The following is an 18,169-nucleotide window of genomic DNA, read 5'->3' as shown; positions in this document are numbered from 1 at the left end:
AAAGAAAGGAAAGTACAAAAAATGGAAAAGAAAAACAAAAAATCGATTGCGAAAATTGAGGAGGAATGGGACAAAATTTTTTTTAAACTTGGGGAAATTGGTCCAGCTGAGCCAAAAAACCGAACAAAAAGGGAAAAATACAAAGAAAAAGCTGAAAAAATTCTATCTTCCCAAAAATTCTTAAATTTAGAAAAGATTGAAATTAAAGAAGAAAAAATGAAATTAGAAGAAGAAAAAGAAAAAAATCCCAAAAATACACGCTTTTATTCAAAAGGGAACATTCTTTTGACTGCTTTTAACCCAAACAAAAGCAAAACTGTCATTATTGTTACCAATAAAATTCAAATTCCATTGATTGACAGTCGAAGTGGAAAATCTTCAATAAATGTGGCTTACAATTATACAAAAACTCCAGTTGATACTTTTGATCAACTTTGCCAAGAGTATTCGTGCAAAATGAAAACGAGAAGATACAATTTGGCAATTGTTCAAAATATCCTGGATTGTTGCTGCACTAATGCCTATGCCATGTTTGAAAAAACAAAAATGTCTCATTTTGATTTTTTAATTAAATTGTCTGAACAAATGTGTGAGAATTACGTTAAAAGAAGGCTTGATCGAGGGATGAAAAAAGGAGAAGAAAAAAGACAGCTGTTTGTTGAGTGTGGACTTCAAAAATGGTGGGAAGACGTTGTTGGGAAAAACAAAATTATAACAAATTCCAAAGAAAAAAAATCACTAACAGTTGCCAAAAAGAGATTTTGTGCTTTTTGCAAGAAAGTTGAAAAGGCTCGAACAAAAAGAATATGTGAATCTTGTGGTCTTCCAGTGTGCACTAAACACTCACTTTTCTTGTGCCCAAAATGCAAAAACCCCAAGAAAAAATAATAGTTTCTAAAATAAGTGACTTTTAAAAATATATTTTTATTCTGAATTTTTTCTAAATGATTTTCATTTGGCAACTGAAAAAATAAAGTTAGAACATTAATTAACTTGAGAATCAAATAAGTATGTTTGAGTATGATAATGTCACTATGTATACACGTTGGTTTGAATGAAAACCGACACAAGTGATACATAGTAATAAATAATAGAAATGAGTATAGTATAATCGTTATCAAAGAATTTGAGAGAAAAGTGTATTTTTGAAAAAATAATGCAAAATCTTATATAATCGAGTTAACATTTATACTTTTTTTGAGTAAGATTATGTCCCAAAAGGGACATGGGTTGTTTTAAGTACTTTTTTTAAATTGGCGTCTATGTCTTTTTTTTCCTTGCCTTCAAAAAAATTTCTTTAAGCCATTTAAGTGTTAATTAAAACTATTCATTGAAATTTGAACTATATTTTGTTAATTTGAATACATAATAATAACATTAAATTTGATAATCAGTTTGTTTAAAGATTATGATTATTATTAATTATATGAGCATTCAGATTTGCGATAAAATAACAAAAATTTAATAAGTCAAACAATACACAATTACCAAAGTATTAAATATAAAATTGTGTTTTTTGATATAATTAAAACTTATGGTCATTGGTATTATTTGTTTTTTCATTGTTTTTTGTATTTATATTTTTTTTCAAAATATGCATTTTTGGTCAAATTTTGTTTTTTTTATCAAAAACTAAAAAATATTCAAAGTTTTGGGTTTTTTCTTTATCTTTTTCAAATTTGATTTTGTTTTACAGTTTATGATTATGTTTCTTAATAATTGTGTTTAAATAAATTAATCCCAAAAGTGGAGATAAAGCTATTACAAATAATTAAATTCTAAAATGTGTTTTTTTTCAGTTTGAAAAAAAATAGAAAAAAACTTCAGTTCACAAACTGCGAAGCACTAATATCATTTAATTATAATAACAAGCTATACAATACTAATATCAAAAATTATTAACATTAATACAATTTTTCGTTTTTTTTCTCTTTTTGTTTTAAATATTTTTTTTAAAGCACCAATATGAATATAATTAAAATAACTATAAAATATAATACATTTTATATTCGAAGAGTCAATCGAACTTAACTTGAAAAAATGTATATAATCGCATTATGTGTGATGCGAGTGACTTTGATAAAGGGGAATTGGATGATGACTTTGATTGGAGTTTAACTGGTTTCAAACAAACTGATTCAAATAAATTTATCAACTCAAAAATTGTGGTGACCCCGACCGCCAAAAGGCCTTTAGATTCTTCGAGTACCTCCACGCCATCAAATTCATTTCAAACTTCGAAAAGTGCGCCGACAAATCAAGAAGAGTTGGGGAAGAAAAGTGACATCACTGATTTTGATGATGGTTCCGACTGGAATTCGTTTGATACACAACAACCGACGAGCGTAAAGGGGGCTCCAAAAGTCAAACCACATTTTTTGTCCGACTTGAGTGACTTTGATATTTCCGAGAGTTTCAATCAATCAAAAAGTGCTCCAATAAACCAAGTCGACGTGTCTGAGGACTTAGATGTCCAACAAGTCATTCAAACCAAAATAGGGGACATTGAGTTACTTCGGAAAATGGTGTTAATGAAAGGGATACCATCAGATCAGAACACTTTGAGAGCAATAACGTGGTCTGTTTTATTAGAACGACTCCCATCAAACGCTCAGGTGTATATGATTCTTTTAAGATCAACACTGGATCAAGGCAATGAAAACACCATCGAATGGGAGTTGCAAGAGATTAAGTGCAATGACCAACGCCGAGAACAAACCCGACGCGTGTGTCATTGTATCCAGAATGTACTTGAAGTGATGCATAAAGATGTGCAACATATCCCACAAATCGTTGATATCTTCATGGAAGTCTATGAGGAGCTCCAAGCCTTTTGCGCGTGCACATCGTTCTTAATGAACATGACAAATTACTTTTACGACGAAAGTTGTTGGCAAATCTCGTTAATGAGGATCATCACCAACATCGACTTCGATTTGTCTCTTCATATCTTTCAAGAAATTTCCGTCCTAACAAATCACTACATCAGCTTTGGTAGTCAAAAGTATTCGAAAGAGGAGATGGTGATATTGTTCGACTTCTTAGTAGCAACACGGCCATCGTATTTCATCTATATTATCTGTGCAGAACTCTTACTGTCAAGAGAGGAGTTATTGCGTTCAAAAACCCCGGTGAGTACTCTCCTGCGCGCTCGACCATTTCCAATGAGAAGTCTTGTCAAGTTGGCACAAGTCATCATTTTAGAGTCGAAAAAGGAGAGCCGAGAATATATTGATTGTCTGTGAATGAACCCATTGTTATTATTCTTTTGATAACTCCACATTGTTTGACTGCATTTTAAAGTAACGGAACTGTTGAATTACACAACAACACACTGTTTTGAATTGTGTGAGAGTTGAAACGCTTCACCGACGGTTGTTTCAGAGACGGGATTTGGTTTTGTTCGCACGACGATCGACGACATTGTTTTAATTGCAGTATACACATTAAATCCAGTAAGCGATGACACTCTGACCACATCAGAGTGCAACTTTTTTGCGCATTTGATAACTTCGTGTTGTGACACACAGTAATTATTGATGTCCTCACACTTCGTTTCCACAAGGATGATAGGTAACGCCTTATTGTTGTGGTTACTTGAATACCTTTTTAGTATCTCTTGGATCACATCGACTTCTTTGATAGAGTTTGGGTTCGTTGAAGAAACAAAGACGAAATATCCGTCCGTGTTATTCATATAAGATTCCAAGATTTGTGGTACATCTGATGGGTTGTCTGCGATTGAGTTTGAACGTTAATTTAAAAACTCTGTGATAACAAACACTGGTCTATCAACTCCACAACAACGTCACGTTGTTCGCCGTCACTCTCAGTCAACTTAATAACTCGTTTGTAGTTATTTAAGTCTGATGGTTCATTGATTTTTACAAAGACTTGGTGACAAAATCGGAGTGCAAAAGTACTTTTCCCAACACCAATTTTTCCCATCAAGAATATTGAGCAGTTCACTGGCTTCATCTTCTTTTTCAGTATTTTTTTAATTAATTTTATTACTAAAAACATGATTTGTATTGATTAAAAAAGACGTACTTTTTATCGGAGATTAAATTGAGTATATAGAATTGTTACTCTATAAACAATTCCGTTAATTATATATGTTATTATAGTAATATATTATTATAATATATTATTATTATAATATCACTACATTCCGTTATTAAAAGACTTCAAAACCACAATATCATTCAATCAACAAAAGTTTAATCGAGTGCACCTCACTTTCAATGTTCATCCTTTCTCCAACTACGATTGTGGTCATATCCACTTCTATAATCTCTCGAATCCCTTTCATATCTTTTGCCGTAGTAATTTTGGTCATTGTCTTTCTTGATGTATTTATCTTGTTTTTCGTATCGTATTGGAATGACTCTTTTTGATTCTGTGTGATGATTCTCGGTATGGTTTTGAGTGTATTCCTTCTTTTTTTCACGCCTCAAGTCATTAAGTTTGTCTTTGTACATTTCCTCAGTCTTATGTGGACAGTCTTTGAACAAGTGACTCTCTCCACACAAGAAACACACAACCTTTTTCTTTGATTGTGGGTCAGAGAGTTTAACTTGAAGTTTTCGGTTCTCGACTTTAGTGCCATTCAACTCGTCGATTGCCATATTTGTTGCGTCTTTCGTATACAGCTCGACAAAACCAAACCCTTTGCAATCTTTTGTCTCCGGGTCTGTCACTACTCTGAAATTGGACGCGTCGTAATTGGCAAACAATTTCTTGAGCGCTGCAACATCAAATTTCGGAGGTAATCCACCAATGAATAACGTGTAAGTGACTACCTCGTCGCAAGCCAAATAGATTGCAACTCCATTTTCGTAGATGTCTTTGTTTTCATTGTTAACGATTGTCTCCAGATTTCCAAATTTCGTTGTCGAAACGGGACGGTCGGGTTGTGGCGATTGTTTGTGTGGCTTTTCTGCACAAAACCGTTCAACGAGAGTTAAGTTCTTTTTGTGGTCTTGGACTTTTGAAGGGCTTTGGGGGGCTTTTGTTTTTTGTTGTTTTGATATAGCCGAGTAAGGCGTCTCGACTCTCTTCACTTCTTGGTCATCGTCGGCATTTTCTACAAATCGTTTAGGAATTGGTGTTAAGACATTAGGTATATATTGTGTGGTGTCCTTTTTATCGCCTTCTTGAGATTCAATTTCTTTGGACTCGACTATTTCAACCAAAGTCGGTTGTGTCAAATCGATAGGGTTTGTATCTTCGTTTTGAACTTCAGTCGTGTCTTGTTGGAACAGCGGATGTCTTTTAATGTTTTCTTGGATTCTCTCCTCCTTTGAGTGGTCAAATTGCATTCCATTAGAGTTATATGAGTATTGTCGAAGTGCCATAAATGGTATACTTATTGAGTACTTCAGTTGTTTTCAAATTAAAACTATTCAGTATAGTAAAAAGTAGCACAATATAGTAAGAATAGTTTCTGTTGATTTTTTTCCAAAAATAGGAAAAAAAGGGTTTCAAATTTTTTTTTGGAATAACTGGAATTCTAGTTTCTTCTTATTAGTTTTTAATACCATTGTAATTACTACACAAAAATAGAAGTATATAACTTTTTTAATTAACAATTAATTAAAGTTGTCATAACTCTACCAAATCAATAAATATATTAATTTTAATTCAACTACAAACTATATTTATATCAGCGTTGCATTATGATTATTCAATTAATTTATAACCAAATGAAGAATCTTGCTCTAATAACCAAATGTGTTTCAAATATTACTCCACAACTCGAAAACATTTGCAATGAACTTATAATTTACACGATTGAAGGCTATGGTCGAGAATTTAGACACCAAGATTGAAGTTTGGTTGTTAACTTCGTTTCATATAATAGCGCTTATAGTGTTAATTATTCTTCATGTCATCTACACGATCCGATGTGATAAACTGAACACACGTATTCATATGACATTTGTGTGTATGTACCTCTTTTTAGTGTGTGTTGTACTCACACTCATATTTGATTACATTGATCTCTCAGTATACGAAGATAATCCGACCACTACATCGACTATATGGAACGTAGTGGCTTTCCTCACTTCATCTTTTAGTCACTTTTTCCAATTCACATACTTCTACGTCGCACTTGACGTGATGAACGATTACATCGACAAGGCACTTTACAACAAGCCGAAGCTCTTTAATGTGTGCAAACGTATCAATCAAGGGTGTTATGTCGTTTTAATCGTTATCATCAATCCCTCAATTGGACTCTTTTTGTATGGATATTCAATCAAGTCAAATGCATTAATAACAGACATGTTCGACTGTGGTTTGCTCTGGTCTTATTACTGTGTTTTAACACTTCTCTATTGTGGCATCATGTTTGTTGCTTGCACAAATGCGATTATACTGAGTTACATGACAAAAGATGGCGTTTCATTTTCTGGTATTCTCTTGTCTCCATTGAAGACTATGATATGTGTGGACACTGTTGCTGTCCTTTTTATGGTCCAAGCAGCAATTCGGTTTGTGTTGTATTTCTACAAACTCGTTTCAATCTCGACTCGGTCAACCACAATTAGTAGTTTATCAAATGAACTAGCTCCTTATGTACAAATAGTCGTCATCACATGCGTTCATTTCCCTTCTATTTGTTTGTTATTTATTTTACTTATATTATAGCTTTTTCTTACTTTAAATAGTAGAATTAACTGTGTAGTTATACTTGTATTCCTCCTCATCCCTTTTACTAAGCCTGCAAAGTTTAATTTAAAAGGATACTAATTGTTGTTTATTAATTTAATAATTATTAAATTATGAATGAACTAAAACTCTATAATTTATTTATAATAAACACGTGCCTTGACATACACATTCACTTTTTTTGCAACGAAGAGGAAACTACGTCTTTGAATAGTCCTCTTCTTGCAACGGTGTGAGATTTGATGAATTGGTCTGTTAAAAGTGCGGCGCGCTCCCCATTAAATACTTTCTGCAAAAGCCACTCTTTGAACGCGCATTCTCGTTTAAATGTTTTTGACGCTGGGATGCGAGGGAGAAAAGCATTTACTGATTTCTTTGTGACAACGCACACTTCATATGATGGTTCGCCCTTATCTTCAATTGGTCGCACTATAATGAAAATTGCTATATGTGAATACCTCTTCAGCACAACTAAAGAACGTTTAAATGTGTTAAAACAAACAATTGAAGTGTGACACAAATGAAGTGATATCGACTCGCTCGTTACCCTCTTTAAATATGACGACACAAACATCATTCCCAATATGTCTCTTCTTGTCCAAATACTGTGGATCGTCCATTGGTGTTTTCATTAAAGTGGAGACATGAAACATCACTTCGGAATTATCGTAATTTGTATAGACCGAATACTCTCCATTCTCATTATTAGTAACATCAAGACCTCCTTTGAATTTCTTGAACCCCTTGAGCGCAACCTTCTCTCCAAGGATTCCAAGAAACTCATCGAACTGTGGTGATGACGTTGTGTTGCTTAAAAACTCGAGTTCGGAGGTTTGCCCACTTTTTGCATACAACACCCCAATCTTCTCGTCTGTCGAGCAAAACTTTGTTTCGAGTTGTATGACCTTCTCCCACAAACTCAAAGGAAGTTGTTTGGTTTTCAATTTTGTTGTTTTCAAAATTTCATTGAGCGATTCGTCCAATTTTGAAATGTCCATGTAACACTTGAGAGTCATTTGCGGGTGAAGTATTAACGTTTTACATATGTTGTCCTCGTCTTGATCTCCACACGCTATCAGACAGTCTTCGCCAAAGCCATAAAGCTTCTTGTCACTTGTTTTGTCCAATATAGTCTTCATAGGCATTTCATAATAATATGGGTTGAGTACCGGCAAATCGTTGGATATCCGAGTTGTTGTGCACGTGTTATCGAACTCAACATTAAACTTCTGGCACGTCTCTTTAGTCACGAAGTCTGTCAATTCATCTTCATTTTCAAATTCGATATAACTCTCTGTAAGGATATCCCCCTGTTGCAGCCAGCCATCCTTTTTGAAAAATGCAGTGGAAGGCAAAATTTCATTCTCTTCGATTTTGTCGGGTGAATAGAAAACAGTTTTCAGAGTGTATTTTGCTAAAGCACATTCTATTGTGGAGTAAGTTGTTGTCTTCTCTCTGAAGTAAATCACTTCTTGTGTTGTATATTCCTTTTTATCATCAATTTCTAGAGTAATTGAGTCTTCAGTATCTATTTCAAAATACATCAGAAACTTATTCCCATCACTACTCTCCCCTTTCTTCTTCTTTGTGACATTCCTCAACCGCTTGCCTTTAACTTCTGCACTAAATATATGCGCAGAGTCACCACTTATCTTCTCTGCATACAATTCTAATCGCCCAGACCCACGATGAACTAACATTTTATTGTCGTTGTCGGCATACTTGAACATGACGTTTCCGATATCCTCACGCTTGTTACCATCAAAAAACACAAATTTTGCAAACCCCGAAAATTCGTGAGTCAAAGAATACAACGGCATTACCAACATGACTCTTTCTTTGTGTATTAATGAGAGTGGAATGCTTGTTGTAGATATCACTTTAGAACCATCAGTCACATGGGCCACAAGTTCACTCTCTGCTTTCACTTCCTCTAATAGGACGGGAACATTCCATATTGGGTTAAGTGTCCCCTTTTCAACAGTCGTTTTCACACGTTCAGCTTTGTCGCTCTTGGCACTTTGATATACAAACACTCCCGTCAAGTCCCGCCCACTGTTTTTTAGGGTTGGTGGAATAAAGTTTGCACAGTAAAAGTTCGCCCAGATGTTGCGTGTTTGGTTTGAAGGTTGCATAACGAGTGAAGAGAGTTCTACCAGTTCTATAACTAACAATAGAGAATTGAATATCAAAGAAAAAGATGTTTACTATACGTCAGTTCTTAATAGGTAAGAACTTTTGTCAAACTTTCCAGCTTGGCATTGTTCAATTTTTTTGAGTTTTGTTTTAAACAAATAACTCCAGTCAATGCGGGTCAATCCAAGTAAAAAGTTATCAATCAATAAATAATTGTCAGAAGAAGCCAATTTTGTCTGTGTTGAATATAATATAAAATCATTTCAATTTTTAAGAGGCAATTCAAACAAAAACTCAATTCTTTTGCTTTGAACTGTACACAGTCAGAAAATACTCAAATATGCTTATAACAACATCATTTTTCAAACTTCATTCTACTTTTAATTTTGGGAGTTTCCCGGATATTAAGAAGGTTGATTATCTAAGAATACATTCAAATTGGTAATTGAAAAGTTCCTAAAAAAAACAGCAAAAAATAAGACGAAAAAATGTTTTGTTCTGTTTTTTCTTTTTTGGGTTTTTTTATTGATAATTGTTCACTGTAGTTTTAAAAATTACATTTAATATTAGTTGTTATATTACTCTTTATTAATTGATGTATTTATAGGTAATAACGATGGCAATTATGAACTAAATGATATTTGAATGGATAGTTAAAAAAGGTTAGATAAATTACTATAATTTATTAGTTCACAAGTTAATAAATACCATACAGAAAAAAACTGTAAGAAAATTACAATGACAAAATGACAAAACCCCTCTTATGTTCTCATTGTTTGATAATTGGGGCTCATTATTATATAATAAGTATAATTAATAATATTATATTTATTATAATAATATCTTTTAGAAAAATTACAAAGAAAAACAGAGTGTCAACAACTAAAAAGTGTTGTGGACTCAGAGGGTAATAGTTATACATGAAGAATAGATTATTTATAGATTATAACAAAAAATGAACACAAAAAAACATGCATGGTGACTCTAATTATACATGATACAGAGCATCCTGAACTATACATATCATTCTGTTGTAAAAAACAAATGGTTTAGTAACAGTGTTTATAATTCAAGTGTTTCTAAATATCAACTGAAAGAACACAATAAAGACATATAACAATTATCATTATAATATTATATTATTATAACAATTATTATATTATTACTATTATCATTATAATAATTGTTGTTATTTGTGTATCAGTAAAACACGTTTGCCATTATTTGACTTTTGATGATGGTGGATTTATTAATCATATCAAGGTATGAATTAGTGTTTATTTGAAGTTGACAGTTCTAAATACAAATTCAACAAATATCTTTGTTGTACTGAAATGACGTTTTGTGTGAAACTCAAAATGAGTTTAAAGCAAATCATTGACATTAGTAAAAATAAATCAATTTAAACAAAAGTGAATGATTTTATTTTGATTAAAACTTGAATAGAATTATTTATAGTATGATTAATGTTTTACTACTATTATTTAATATATTAGTAAACTAATAATTAATTTACCACTTTTTTCTATTTCTATTTAAAAACTATTATATTTTATTAAAAAATATAATTTCACAAATAGTTTTTTTATAATTTTGTTATTTCATTGAATAGAAAATAGAAACGAGACTTATTGCTTTGATTAAAAATAATTAATAATATAATAAAAAAGTTAAATTTTTTAATAATACAAATCATTAAATATCATTTCCCAAAACTTCAAATTATTACAACATACAAATATTTTGTTAATTCTAATAATTTATTATATTAATAAAATTCAAAGTCAGAAGTTTTTGGGAATGTAATTTGACCAGAATTCTAAAGAAGAGAATTTCTCATCTTCGTTCAACTAAAAATAGTTTAAATTACCATAACCATTTAACGAATCAACACATTCTCAAACAATCCCACAAATGCATTAATCATAATATGTTATAAATAATTATGACAATTTTAATTATAAAAACCCATATTCTATTCTAAATAAAAAACAAAAAAGTTATAAAAATGGAAAAATGTAAATGACTATTTATTTCCCGAAAAATTTCGTTACAATTCGCTCACAAACAATACCTTTTAATAAACTCAAACTTCTCAAATCACGTTACAAAGAAAAGTCAAACCCTTTTCACTTTCTTCATTGTTTTTTTTTGAAAGCCCATCTCCAAAAGGAGATTCAATGTCGATATCACAAGAACTTCTATTCGTGACAAACTACACATCCTCAAATGACGAAGTCGGAAGTGTTGATGTACCAAAGTTGAATGTCTACACCCCAACGCCACAAGTCATCTTCTCAAAGTCACCCCCTTCCCCAAGACAAACAAATAATTCATGGCTCGCTTGGTTGTGGCCACACCAAAACGTTCAAAATGAAGAAGAGGAGTATGTTGAATATACAAAGTACCTTGAATATTACTATCAATTGGGTGACAGTGTTGATGACTGGGACGTTGAGTGCTATAATGAAGTTTTGAAAGACACGGAGTTCATCAAGTTCTTTGAAGAAAAAGAGGAGAAGAAGCGACAGAACACGTTGAAAAAGTTTGAGACATGGAAACAAAGCAAAGAGGATGTTTCCAAGAGCTGCACCTGGAAAATGTTTAAGTCGGGGAATTACCAGAACTCGTCTGCTTATAAGAGATACTTTAGACTCAAAACAAAAGAGTGTTTCAATGAGTATGTTAAGAAGAAGAAAATTGGAGGAGTTGTTATGGAGAATAAAATGGATAAAATCAACTTAGTGAAGAAGGACAGACAACTTGAAGAGATGAGAGAAGTGAGTGAACGAGAGAAGGCGTTTGGGTATTTGACGAAAATAGGAGTTGACATTTCAGAAGCTACTTTTCGAGAGATGAAAAGGATAGTCCAGTTTGTTACTTATTTGTTGAGAGATAGACAATCAATATTGATACAACAGCGAAAAAATACCACGATTCGACTTTTACAGTCGTGTCATGAATCTTTCGAAATCAGTTGAGGCGTACAAAGAGAATATCGACGAGTTGGTTTTAGTGATAACAAAATACCAAGAAGCAAATGTCTTGAAGAGTGAGCATATCGTTTGTTTATAACTTCATTGAAATGGTATTCAATTTCTTACTCACACAAAGGAGCAACTCAAACAACTTGAAGTCTTTGCAAAGAGTGGGGTGAAGGAACACGTGACACAAATAGAGAAGTACATCAAAGAGAGAAATGGAGTAGTGAAGACTATAACCAACCAGAATGGGATCAATGGAGAATTACTAGCATTCTTCAAAATGAGGACTGTAGACTCCAATTAAACAGTCTGACTCTAATTTTTTACAATAAGTATTTTTATAGTGAATTGACTGTTTAACAAATTATTTGTATCATAATAGAGACATGTGAAACGTTGTTATTCAATAGTAAACCAAGCAATAAACAACAAATTTACAATTTGGCGAAGATGACGTGCTTGGTGTGACCAAAAGAAGGTACGTTTGCATTGCACACTTTAAAGAGTTCGGAAAGTGTTGCATCGCCCCACACCCCAGTATTTGTGAATGCAACGTGGTGTACAGGGATCCCAATGGCACAAAAGGCAGCATAATTGGTGTAGATGCACACAGAGATCCTCACGTTTTCCCTTGACGCGACAAACTGTATGTTTTTGGAGTCTCTTGAAAAGTAGAAGAAAATGACCTCCTCACAGGGCGTCCAATTCCACGTCTTCCAAAACTTTTCAGATGTTCGAAGGTCTTGGGAAGGACTGAGCTTTTGGTAACAGTAAAATCCATAGACAAGACCCCTTTCATCCTCAATCATTATAACAACGCCTGACGTGTTTTTGACAAACTGAATATAAGGGACTCTGACTTGCAATTTACTCGAAATGTCACCTTCACATACTTTTGATGTTGAGACTTTTGTGTTCGTAATTTTAGAGACTTCATCATCAAAACGGTTTTTGGAAAGACCAGAAAGTGGGAAGGACCACTGACTATCGATTTCACAATTGAACATCTCCGTCATCTTGGGAGTGCAGGACTTCTCTTTGACTTGACGAGGTGAGTCGGAGTTGTCGAGACTGTTGCTGTCTTCCACTTCGAATGCGCCGATACTTTTTCTTCGATTGATTAGGATTAACGGCGTTGTTCCTGTCGCGGGTGAATTACTTTCTAAAAACTCTTGGGGAAGTTGACCATCATTACAGTTATAGTCATGTGAGGCTCTTCGTTTTAACCTCGCGCGGTTAGTCACGTCCTTGACGCGGATCAAGTTTTGACGGTTGTGAGGGGAGGTAGCCGATTCACTTTTAGAAAGGTCCAACAGTGTTGGGGCGACGAATCGTGGAGCGATCTTAGGTTCGGAGACAGAAACGACTCTACGATGTGTGAGGGAGAGCATTTGGCTTGAATTGCGATTCGAGTGCATTGACATTTATTCGATGGTTTTGTCAAGGAAAAAAAAGAGTTTTAAGTGTCGCATATTCCCGAAGAAAAGGGGGTTTCATAGACCACAAATCTTTGAATCGGTTCTTTTTTAGTGACTCCAACCTACTCCTTTATCTCGGGGTAATCGTTTTGTTTTTGGAATTTTGGCCTCTATGTAAATAAACTGTGGAACTCCTCCACAAAAATGCGTAAACACCCGGGAGCCTTACGGATATCCAAAACAATAAGAATACCAATACAAATTAACTATCGTTTAACACAAATATTTAGTTAATTGTACTATATATTTAATACAAAATAATAAAGAAGAACAAAACGGAAGTTTAATTTTGGAGACGGTGATTTAAGACTTTTGAAGAAAATAAACAAAGATAGATGTATTGGTGAATCATAACCATTATTTGCCAAGAGCTTAAAAACGAAATAATTTTATCAATAAAATATGGGCGATTTCGGGATTTCTTGTGTCGGACATATTAATTTCAATAGTCACGCAACATCTTTTTTTTTTTGTCATATTTACAACACATAACTAATTATCAAACACTTTAAATAGTGAAAAATCGACCCGATTGTAAGCTCAATTATTGTCTTTTATATTCAATAAGAACAGGAAACGGTCAAATTCTGCTGATTATGCTGGCAATTAAAAAAAGAAGAATAATACCGGTGAACATTTGGGTGTTTTACCCCTAATGTCAGTAAAAAGAAAGAATGAAGACCATTTATTAGCACCAATTCTTGAGTATTAAATACTTTCAGAAGTAAATAAATCTACATAAACACCATCAAAATGTTGTGCCCAAAAGTGGTCTCTTCTTTTCTATTTTTGAATAATAAATGTATCTATTGTTTTATTAAAAGAGATTTTGACTTATTGAATAGAACTGAAACAATACAACTACAATACAATTAACAATACTTTGACAAGATCAAACATCCTTCTTGTGACCCCGTGAGGAGGAACCGATCATTAAATGCTACTGCCATAACAGCAGAGTGGTGTGTATATATAGTGTTGATATTCCCGATCCACCCACGTTCAAAGCCCGACAACACAACTTGTCTGTCTTGTCCCCCAGACACTATCTTTCTGTTGAAACACTCCAACATATTAATTCGTCCGTTGTGGACCTGTCTGTCATAACAAAAGACATTTGCTCTCAAATCCCACATTCTAATCTCTCCATTCGCTGTTCCAGAGACTATGTAATTATCAAAAGAATCAAATGTAGTCACTGCACTTAGATGTGAGTCTGTTCGGAATGCTATCTCCTTACTCCGTAAGTCAAACCCACATATCGTCCCATCATCAGAGGATGTCACAATTATATTTTCATTCATCTTCTTGATCTCCGTCACTTCTACTGTGTGGGGGACATACTCCACAATAACAGAGTCTTTGACATAATCGTAACAACACACAGACGTCTCGTCGACACCGGAAACGCATCCATTATCGTCCCAAAAGTACACTTTCTGGAATGGTCTCCCAATGTATTTCTTGAAAAGGACTTTACTCTCACTGTACTTCCTTATCTCGCCATTTTTAAAGTAAACACTAAGATAACTGCTCGCGTTCTTCTCGCAATACACCCCAGCAATCGGTTTCAGTGTAAGACCTTCCCGTAACTTCCTCAACTTGGGCTCAAACCCAAGACGAGAGAAATACCCGAGCTCACTCCCAATAACACAGTAAGCGTCTGTTTTGATGTAAATGAAATTGATTGGAGCATAAAAAGAAGTGTATGTCTCACGTTTTAAAGGTATGCGGCTTTTCCACCGGTACGCCAAGTTGTAGCATTTGATGGTCTCTTGACGATAATCAGTCACCTTGGGAAACACTTTATTGCTGTGGAGTGTACTGGGGTCATAATATATCGTGTAGAAGTTCTTCCATATATCAACGTTGAATACCAAAACTTCGTGCAATCTATCGTGTAAGTTCTTTGAATATAACAGAATTTACAGATACCAATAGAGTTCCAAAATATGTGACAAAAAAGTAACAAACTTTTTACAGACTAAAGACACTTTAAAAAGATCTTCGAGTGGAAGAAACCCCAAAATAGTAATCAGTGTTTTTTGGTTGAGTTTCAGTATATGGCAAGTCAGAGGTGTTTCACTTTCAAAGAGATATCTCTGTGGCTTTCGTTCTTCAATTCTCTTTTCCATCACTTTCTTCTTAATCGAGCACACTATAACTAACATCATTTTGGCAGCTAAAAATGCGTCTGAAAAGTTGAGCAGATAGTCAAAATTAATACAATTTTCTAAACAAATTCGAGACGATAACATTAAGATGGTGATATGAGACAAATAGTTTCTTTTCGTCTCCCGATTGACAGCCGACAAAAATGGCGTGAAAAAATGATGATAAAAAGACGTGACTGCGTGGTCCCTAAAAAATTCGACGCGTTCACACGACAACACTACACTGAAATTGTCACTTTGGGGATGCTTACAAGTGCACCCTGATATCTTCGGACTCACACTTTGCGATCCGATGAAGACGCACCCCTCTATTTGTTTCATCCCAACACACAGATCCGTCGTGAGTACTGTGCCGTTCAAGAAGTTTGATTGTTTGTGGTAGTAAGTGAGAATCCTTCCCTTCTTGATTTGCTGTGTTGTTGCGAACAGAATGTCGTGTTCTGCCATTCGCAATAAGTTTTCCACGTAAGTCTGTTGTTTCTGTCTGAATCTGCTTTCGCCCTTAATCACTATTTCAGAGAAGTCGTGGTTTGCAAAGACATTGAATTTTGAATTGCGATGAATAACCACTGGGAAGAATTCATTGTTGTATATCAACTTATTCATTTGCCTCTCCATTAACATCAAGTCGGAAAACTCTTGGTCGCCATTGATGTGGTCGTACATGTTTCCTATGAAACACCTTTCGACGTTGAACAAATGAATAACTGAAGTCACTTGTGTTGAGTTAATCGGTGCTTTGACTTCCATTGTGAACACACAACTCTTCCCGTCTTTCTTTGCGTGGAAGATGTAATGATCAAATCCGTTTTGTTGGAAATTGGAGAAAACCCTAATGCATTCGTCCTGTGTTATGTCTTTATAATAGTACGTGTGTGTGACTCTCGAGTAGTTCTGTGTGTTCCGAAGCACTATAATATTGTTTTGGAAGAAGTCGTCACGCATTTCCGTTTCGACAAAGTTAGGGAAGAAGCCGTTGACTCGGTCAATATTTTGTAATACACCTCTGATGAGGGGGTAGCATGTTGGAAGTACACACACTGATCTGACTTCTGTATTGTCTAAATTACTCCTTACATATGATTCTATTTGGAACTCTTTGACGTTAAGTTCGTTCTGTATCTTTTCCCACCGCATTTCTGGCGTTAATGGGGTGTCGATTTGTGTTGCGAGTTGGTCACATTCTAAAGAGAGTCGATTGCGGATGCGTTCTACGCCCGACACGGTCATACATTGTCCTCGAAGGATTTTATTGGCTAAGTGATACTTATTTCTTTCGGTGTAATGATTAAGCATGTAAAATGAAAATGGAGGGTAAGTTATAAATTTGATTCTTTTATCAAAAATCAAATTTGTAAAATGAAAATTGATGAAATTGGACATAATTATATAAAATTGAAAAAAAATTACTCGTTTTTTTTAGATGATTGAAATACTACTTAAAACCCGATTTTGCTCGAACTCATTGTGAATTATTTGTTATTTGAAAAAGTAGTTTTTATTTCATAGTTTTACAGTTCCAGTTAACACCCGATTTTTGAGGTAAATATCAGTATACTTGTTGAGTCAATTGGTGTTATTATTTATAATCTTCTTTTTGGTAAAAAAAAATAATTTCAAAAATTGTTTTCATTTGTAATGAAAATTTAGTTTTTTGATAATTTAATTGTAATTTTTAATAGTATAGGATAAAAAACGGTTAGTAATAGGGCAAAATACACTTTTTGGTTAGGGTTCTAGATTGTTAGTTTGGAAATTTCAAAAAAGCAAAAATCACAGTTTGGTCAATTCGTATTATTATTAAAATAAATATATTAAAATTTTCTATATTAATGCTTTTATTTATTGTGTTATTTGGGGGTATTATTTGTTAATAGAAACTGATAAAAAAGTTATTCGTTTTTGGGGGGATTTATTATTGTTATTTTATGTGAATTGAAGAGTATTTATTGGGAGTATATTGAACTATTTTAAACTAAATAACTTTGTTTATTTTTGATTTGACAAAACAATATTGGAATAACAAACTAAATGAAATAGTTATTATTATCAAATAAATGCTCATTTTAAATCAAATAATTGGCAAATTTCAATAAAATGTCATTCATTATAACTTGCATAACAATTAAAAAGTTTTGAATTTCAAACACAACTTAACAAATTTATAATATTGTAGAAATATACGATTAAAGTATAGCTTAAAAGTTGTCTAAAAATGATTATTATAATCGTGTTTTTCTTAATCCGTTTTTGGACAATTTTTTGTAGTTTTGACATTTTGAAAAGTTTTTTTTAATAAAAATAAAAACATAATGGTAGTTTTTATCAATTATTTTTATATAAAAAACTAATTTTTTCAAAATGATAGTATTTAATAAAATTTAACAAATTGTTCTATTAAATATTAATAAAATTCAAACAAAAAATAGAGTTTATTCATATTTCCGTTCTCAAAATAAAAATTCGAATATTTTTCGAGTCAAACTATTTATAAATGACAATCATTTAACTGTTTTGTTATTTATTATAATATTGTTATAAATAATCATATTAGAGTTATAGTCAGCGTGAAAACGTTGTCCGCTCTCCAACTTTGTCCAGGCATTTTTGGACAATCAAAACTGGAATATTTCGGGAAACAATTCGAAAAAATCCCAAAACATCGTTTCATAATTTTTACCGGGATTTGATCGTTTTTACCTAATTCCTAAATTTTTCAACA

At 33.2% G+C, this 18,169-nt stretch overlaps 8 protein-coding genes across 8 annotated transcripts; 3 read left to right on the top strand and 5 right to left on the bottom strand.

Annotated features, from left to right (window-relative positions):
- Window positions 1-2,057: 2,057 nt before the first annotated feature.
- Window positions 2,058-3,245, top strand: EIN_135240 (hypothetical protein; the record flags this gene model as incomplete). Its single annotated transcript, XM_004185238.1, has 1 exon — window positions 2,058-3,245. The coding sequence occupies one exon, from the start codon at window positions 2,058-2,060 to the stop codon at window positions 3,243-3,245; it is 1,188 nt and encodes a 395-aa protein (XP_004185286.1).
- Window positions 3,246-3,319: 74 nt separating this feature from the next.
- EIN_135230 (hypothetical protein) lies at window positions 3,320-3,978 on the bottom strand (the record flags this gene model as incomplete). Its single annotated transcript, XM_004185237.1, has 2 exons — window positions 3,320-3,735; window positions 3,783-3,978. The coding sequence occupies 2 exons, from the start codon at window positions 3,976-3,978 to the stop codon at window positions 3,320-3,322; spliced, it is 612 nt and encodes a 203-aa protein (XP_004185285.1).
- A 263-nt stretch (window positions 3,979-4,241) lies between these two features.
- EIN_135220 (glycine-rich RNA-binding protein, putative) lies at window positions 4,242-5,357 on the bottom strand (the record flags this gene model as incomplete). Its single annotated transcript, XM_004185236.1, has 1 exon — window positions 4,242-5,357. One exon carries the CDS (start codon window positions 5,355-5,357, stop codon window positions 4,242-4,244), a length of 1,116 nt encoding a protein of 371 aa, XP_004185284.1.
- Window positions 5,358-5,802: 445 nt separating this feature from the next.
- On the top strand, window positions 5,803-6,756 carry EIN_135210 (hypothetical protein; the record flags this gene model as incomplete). Its single annotated transcript, XM_004185235.1, has 2 exons — window positions 5,803-6,625; window positions 6,692-6,756. The coding sequence occupies 2 exons, from the start codon at window positions 5,803-5,805 to the stop codon at window positions 6,754-6,756; spliced, it is 888 nt and encodes a 295-aa protein (XP_004185283.1).
- A 91-nt stretch (window positions 6,757-6,847) lies between these two features.
- Window positions 6,848-8,810, bottom strand: EIN_135200 (rap GTPase-activating protein, putative; the record flags this gene model as incomplete). The annotated part of the gene is made up of 2 exons (XM_004185234.1): window positions 6,848-7,119; window positions 7,178-8,810. 2 exons carry the CDS (start codon window positions 8,808-8,810, stop codon window positions 6,848-6,850), a joined length of 1,905 nt encoding a protein of 634 aa, XP_004185282.1.
- A 2,181-nt stretch (window positions 8,811-10,991) lies between these two features.
- Window positions 10,992-12,099, top strand: EIN_135190 (hypothetical protein; the record flags this gene model as incomplete). Its single annotated transcript, XM_004185233.1, has 3 exons — window positions 10,992-11,683; window positions 11,733-11,874; window positions 11,926-12,099. 3 exons carry the CDS (start codon window positions 10,992-10,994, stop codon window positions 12,097-12,099), a joined length of 1,008 nt encoding a protein of 335 aa, XP_004185281.1.
- A 130-nt stretch (window positions 12,100-12,229) lies between these two features.
- EIN_135180 (hypothetical protein) lies at window positions 12,230-13,219 on the bottom strand (the record flags this gene model as incomplete). Its single annotated transcript, XM_004185232.1, has 1 exon — window positions 12,230-13,219. The coding sequence occupies one exon, from the start codon at window positions 13,217-13,219 to the stop codon at window positions 12,230-12,232; it is 990 nt and encodes a 329-aa protein (XP_004185280.1).
- A 926-nt stretch (window positions 13,220-14,145) lies between these two features.
- Window positions 14,146-16,743, bottom strand: EIN_135170 (F-box and WD domain protein, putative; the record flags this gene model as incomplete). Its single annotated transcript, XM_004185231.1, has 2 exons — window positions 14,146-15,166; window positions 15,248-16,743. 2 exons carry the CDS (start codon window positions 16,741-16,743, stop codon window positions 14,146-14,148), a joined length of 2,517 nt encoding a protein of 838 aa, XP_004185279.1.
- Window positions 16,744-18,169: the final 1,426 nt, after the last annotated feature.

This window comes from Entamoeba invadens (assembly GCF_000330505.1).
Source record: "Entamoeba invadens IP1 unplaced genomic scaffold scaff_1105074726609, whole genome shotgun sequence".
Lineage (NCBI taxonomy): Eukaryota > Evosea > Mastigamoebida > Endamoebidae > Entamoeba > Entamoeba invadens.
This window is presented reverse-complemented; position numbering and strand designations above follow the sequence as displayed.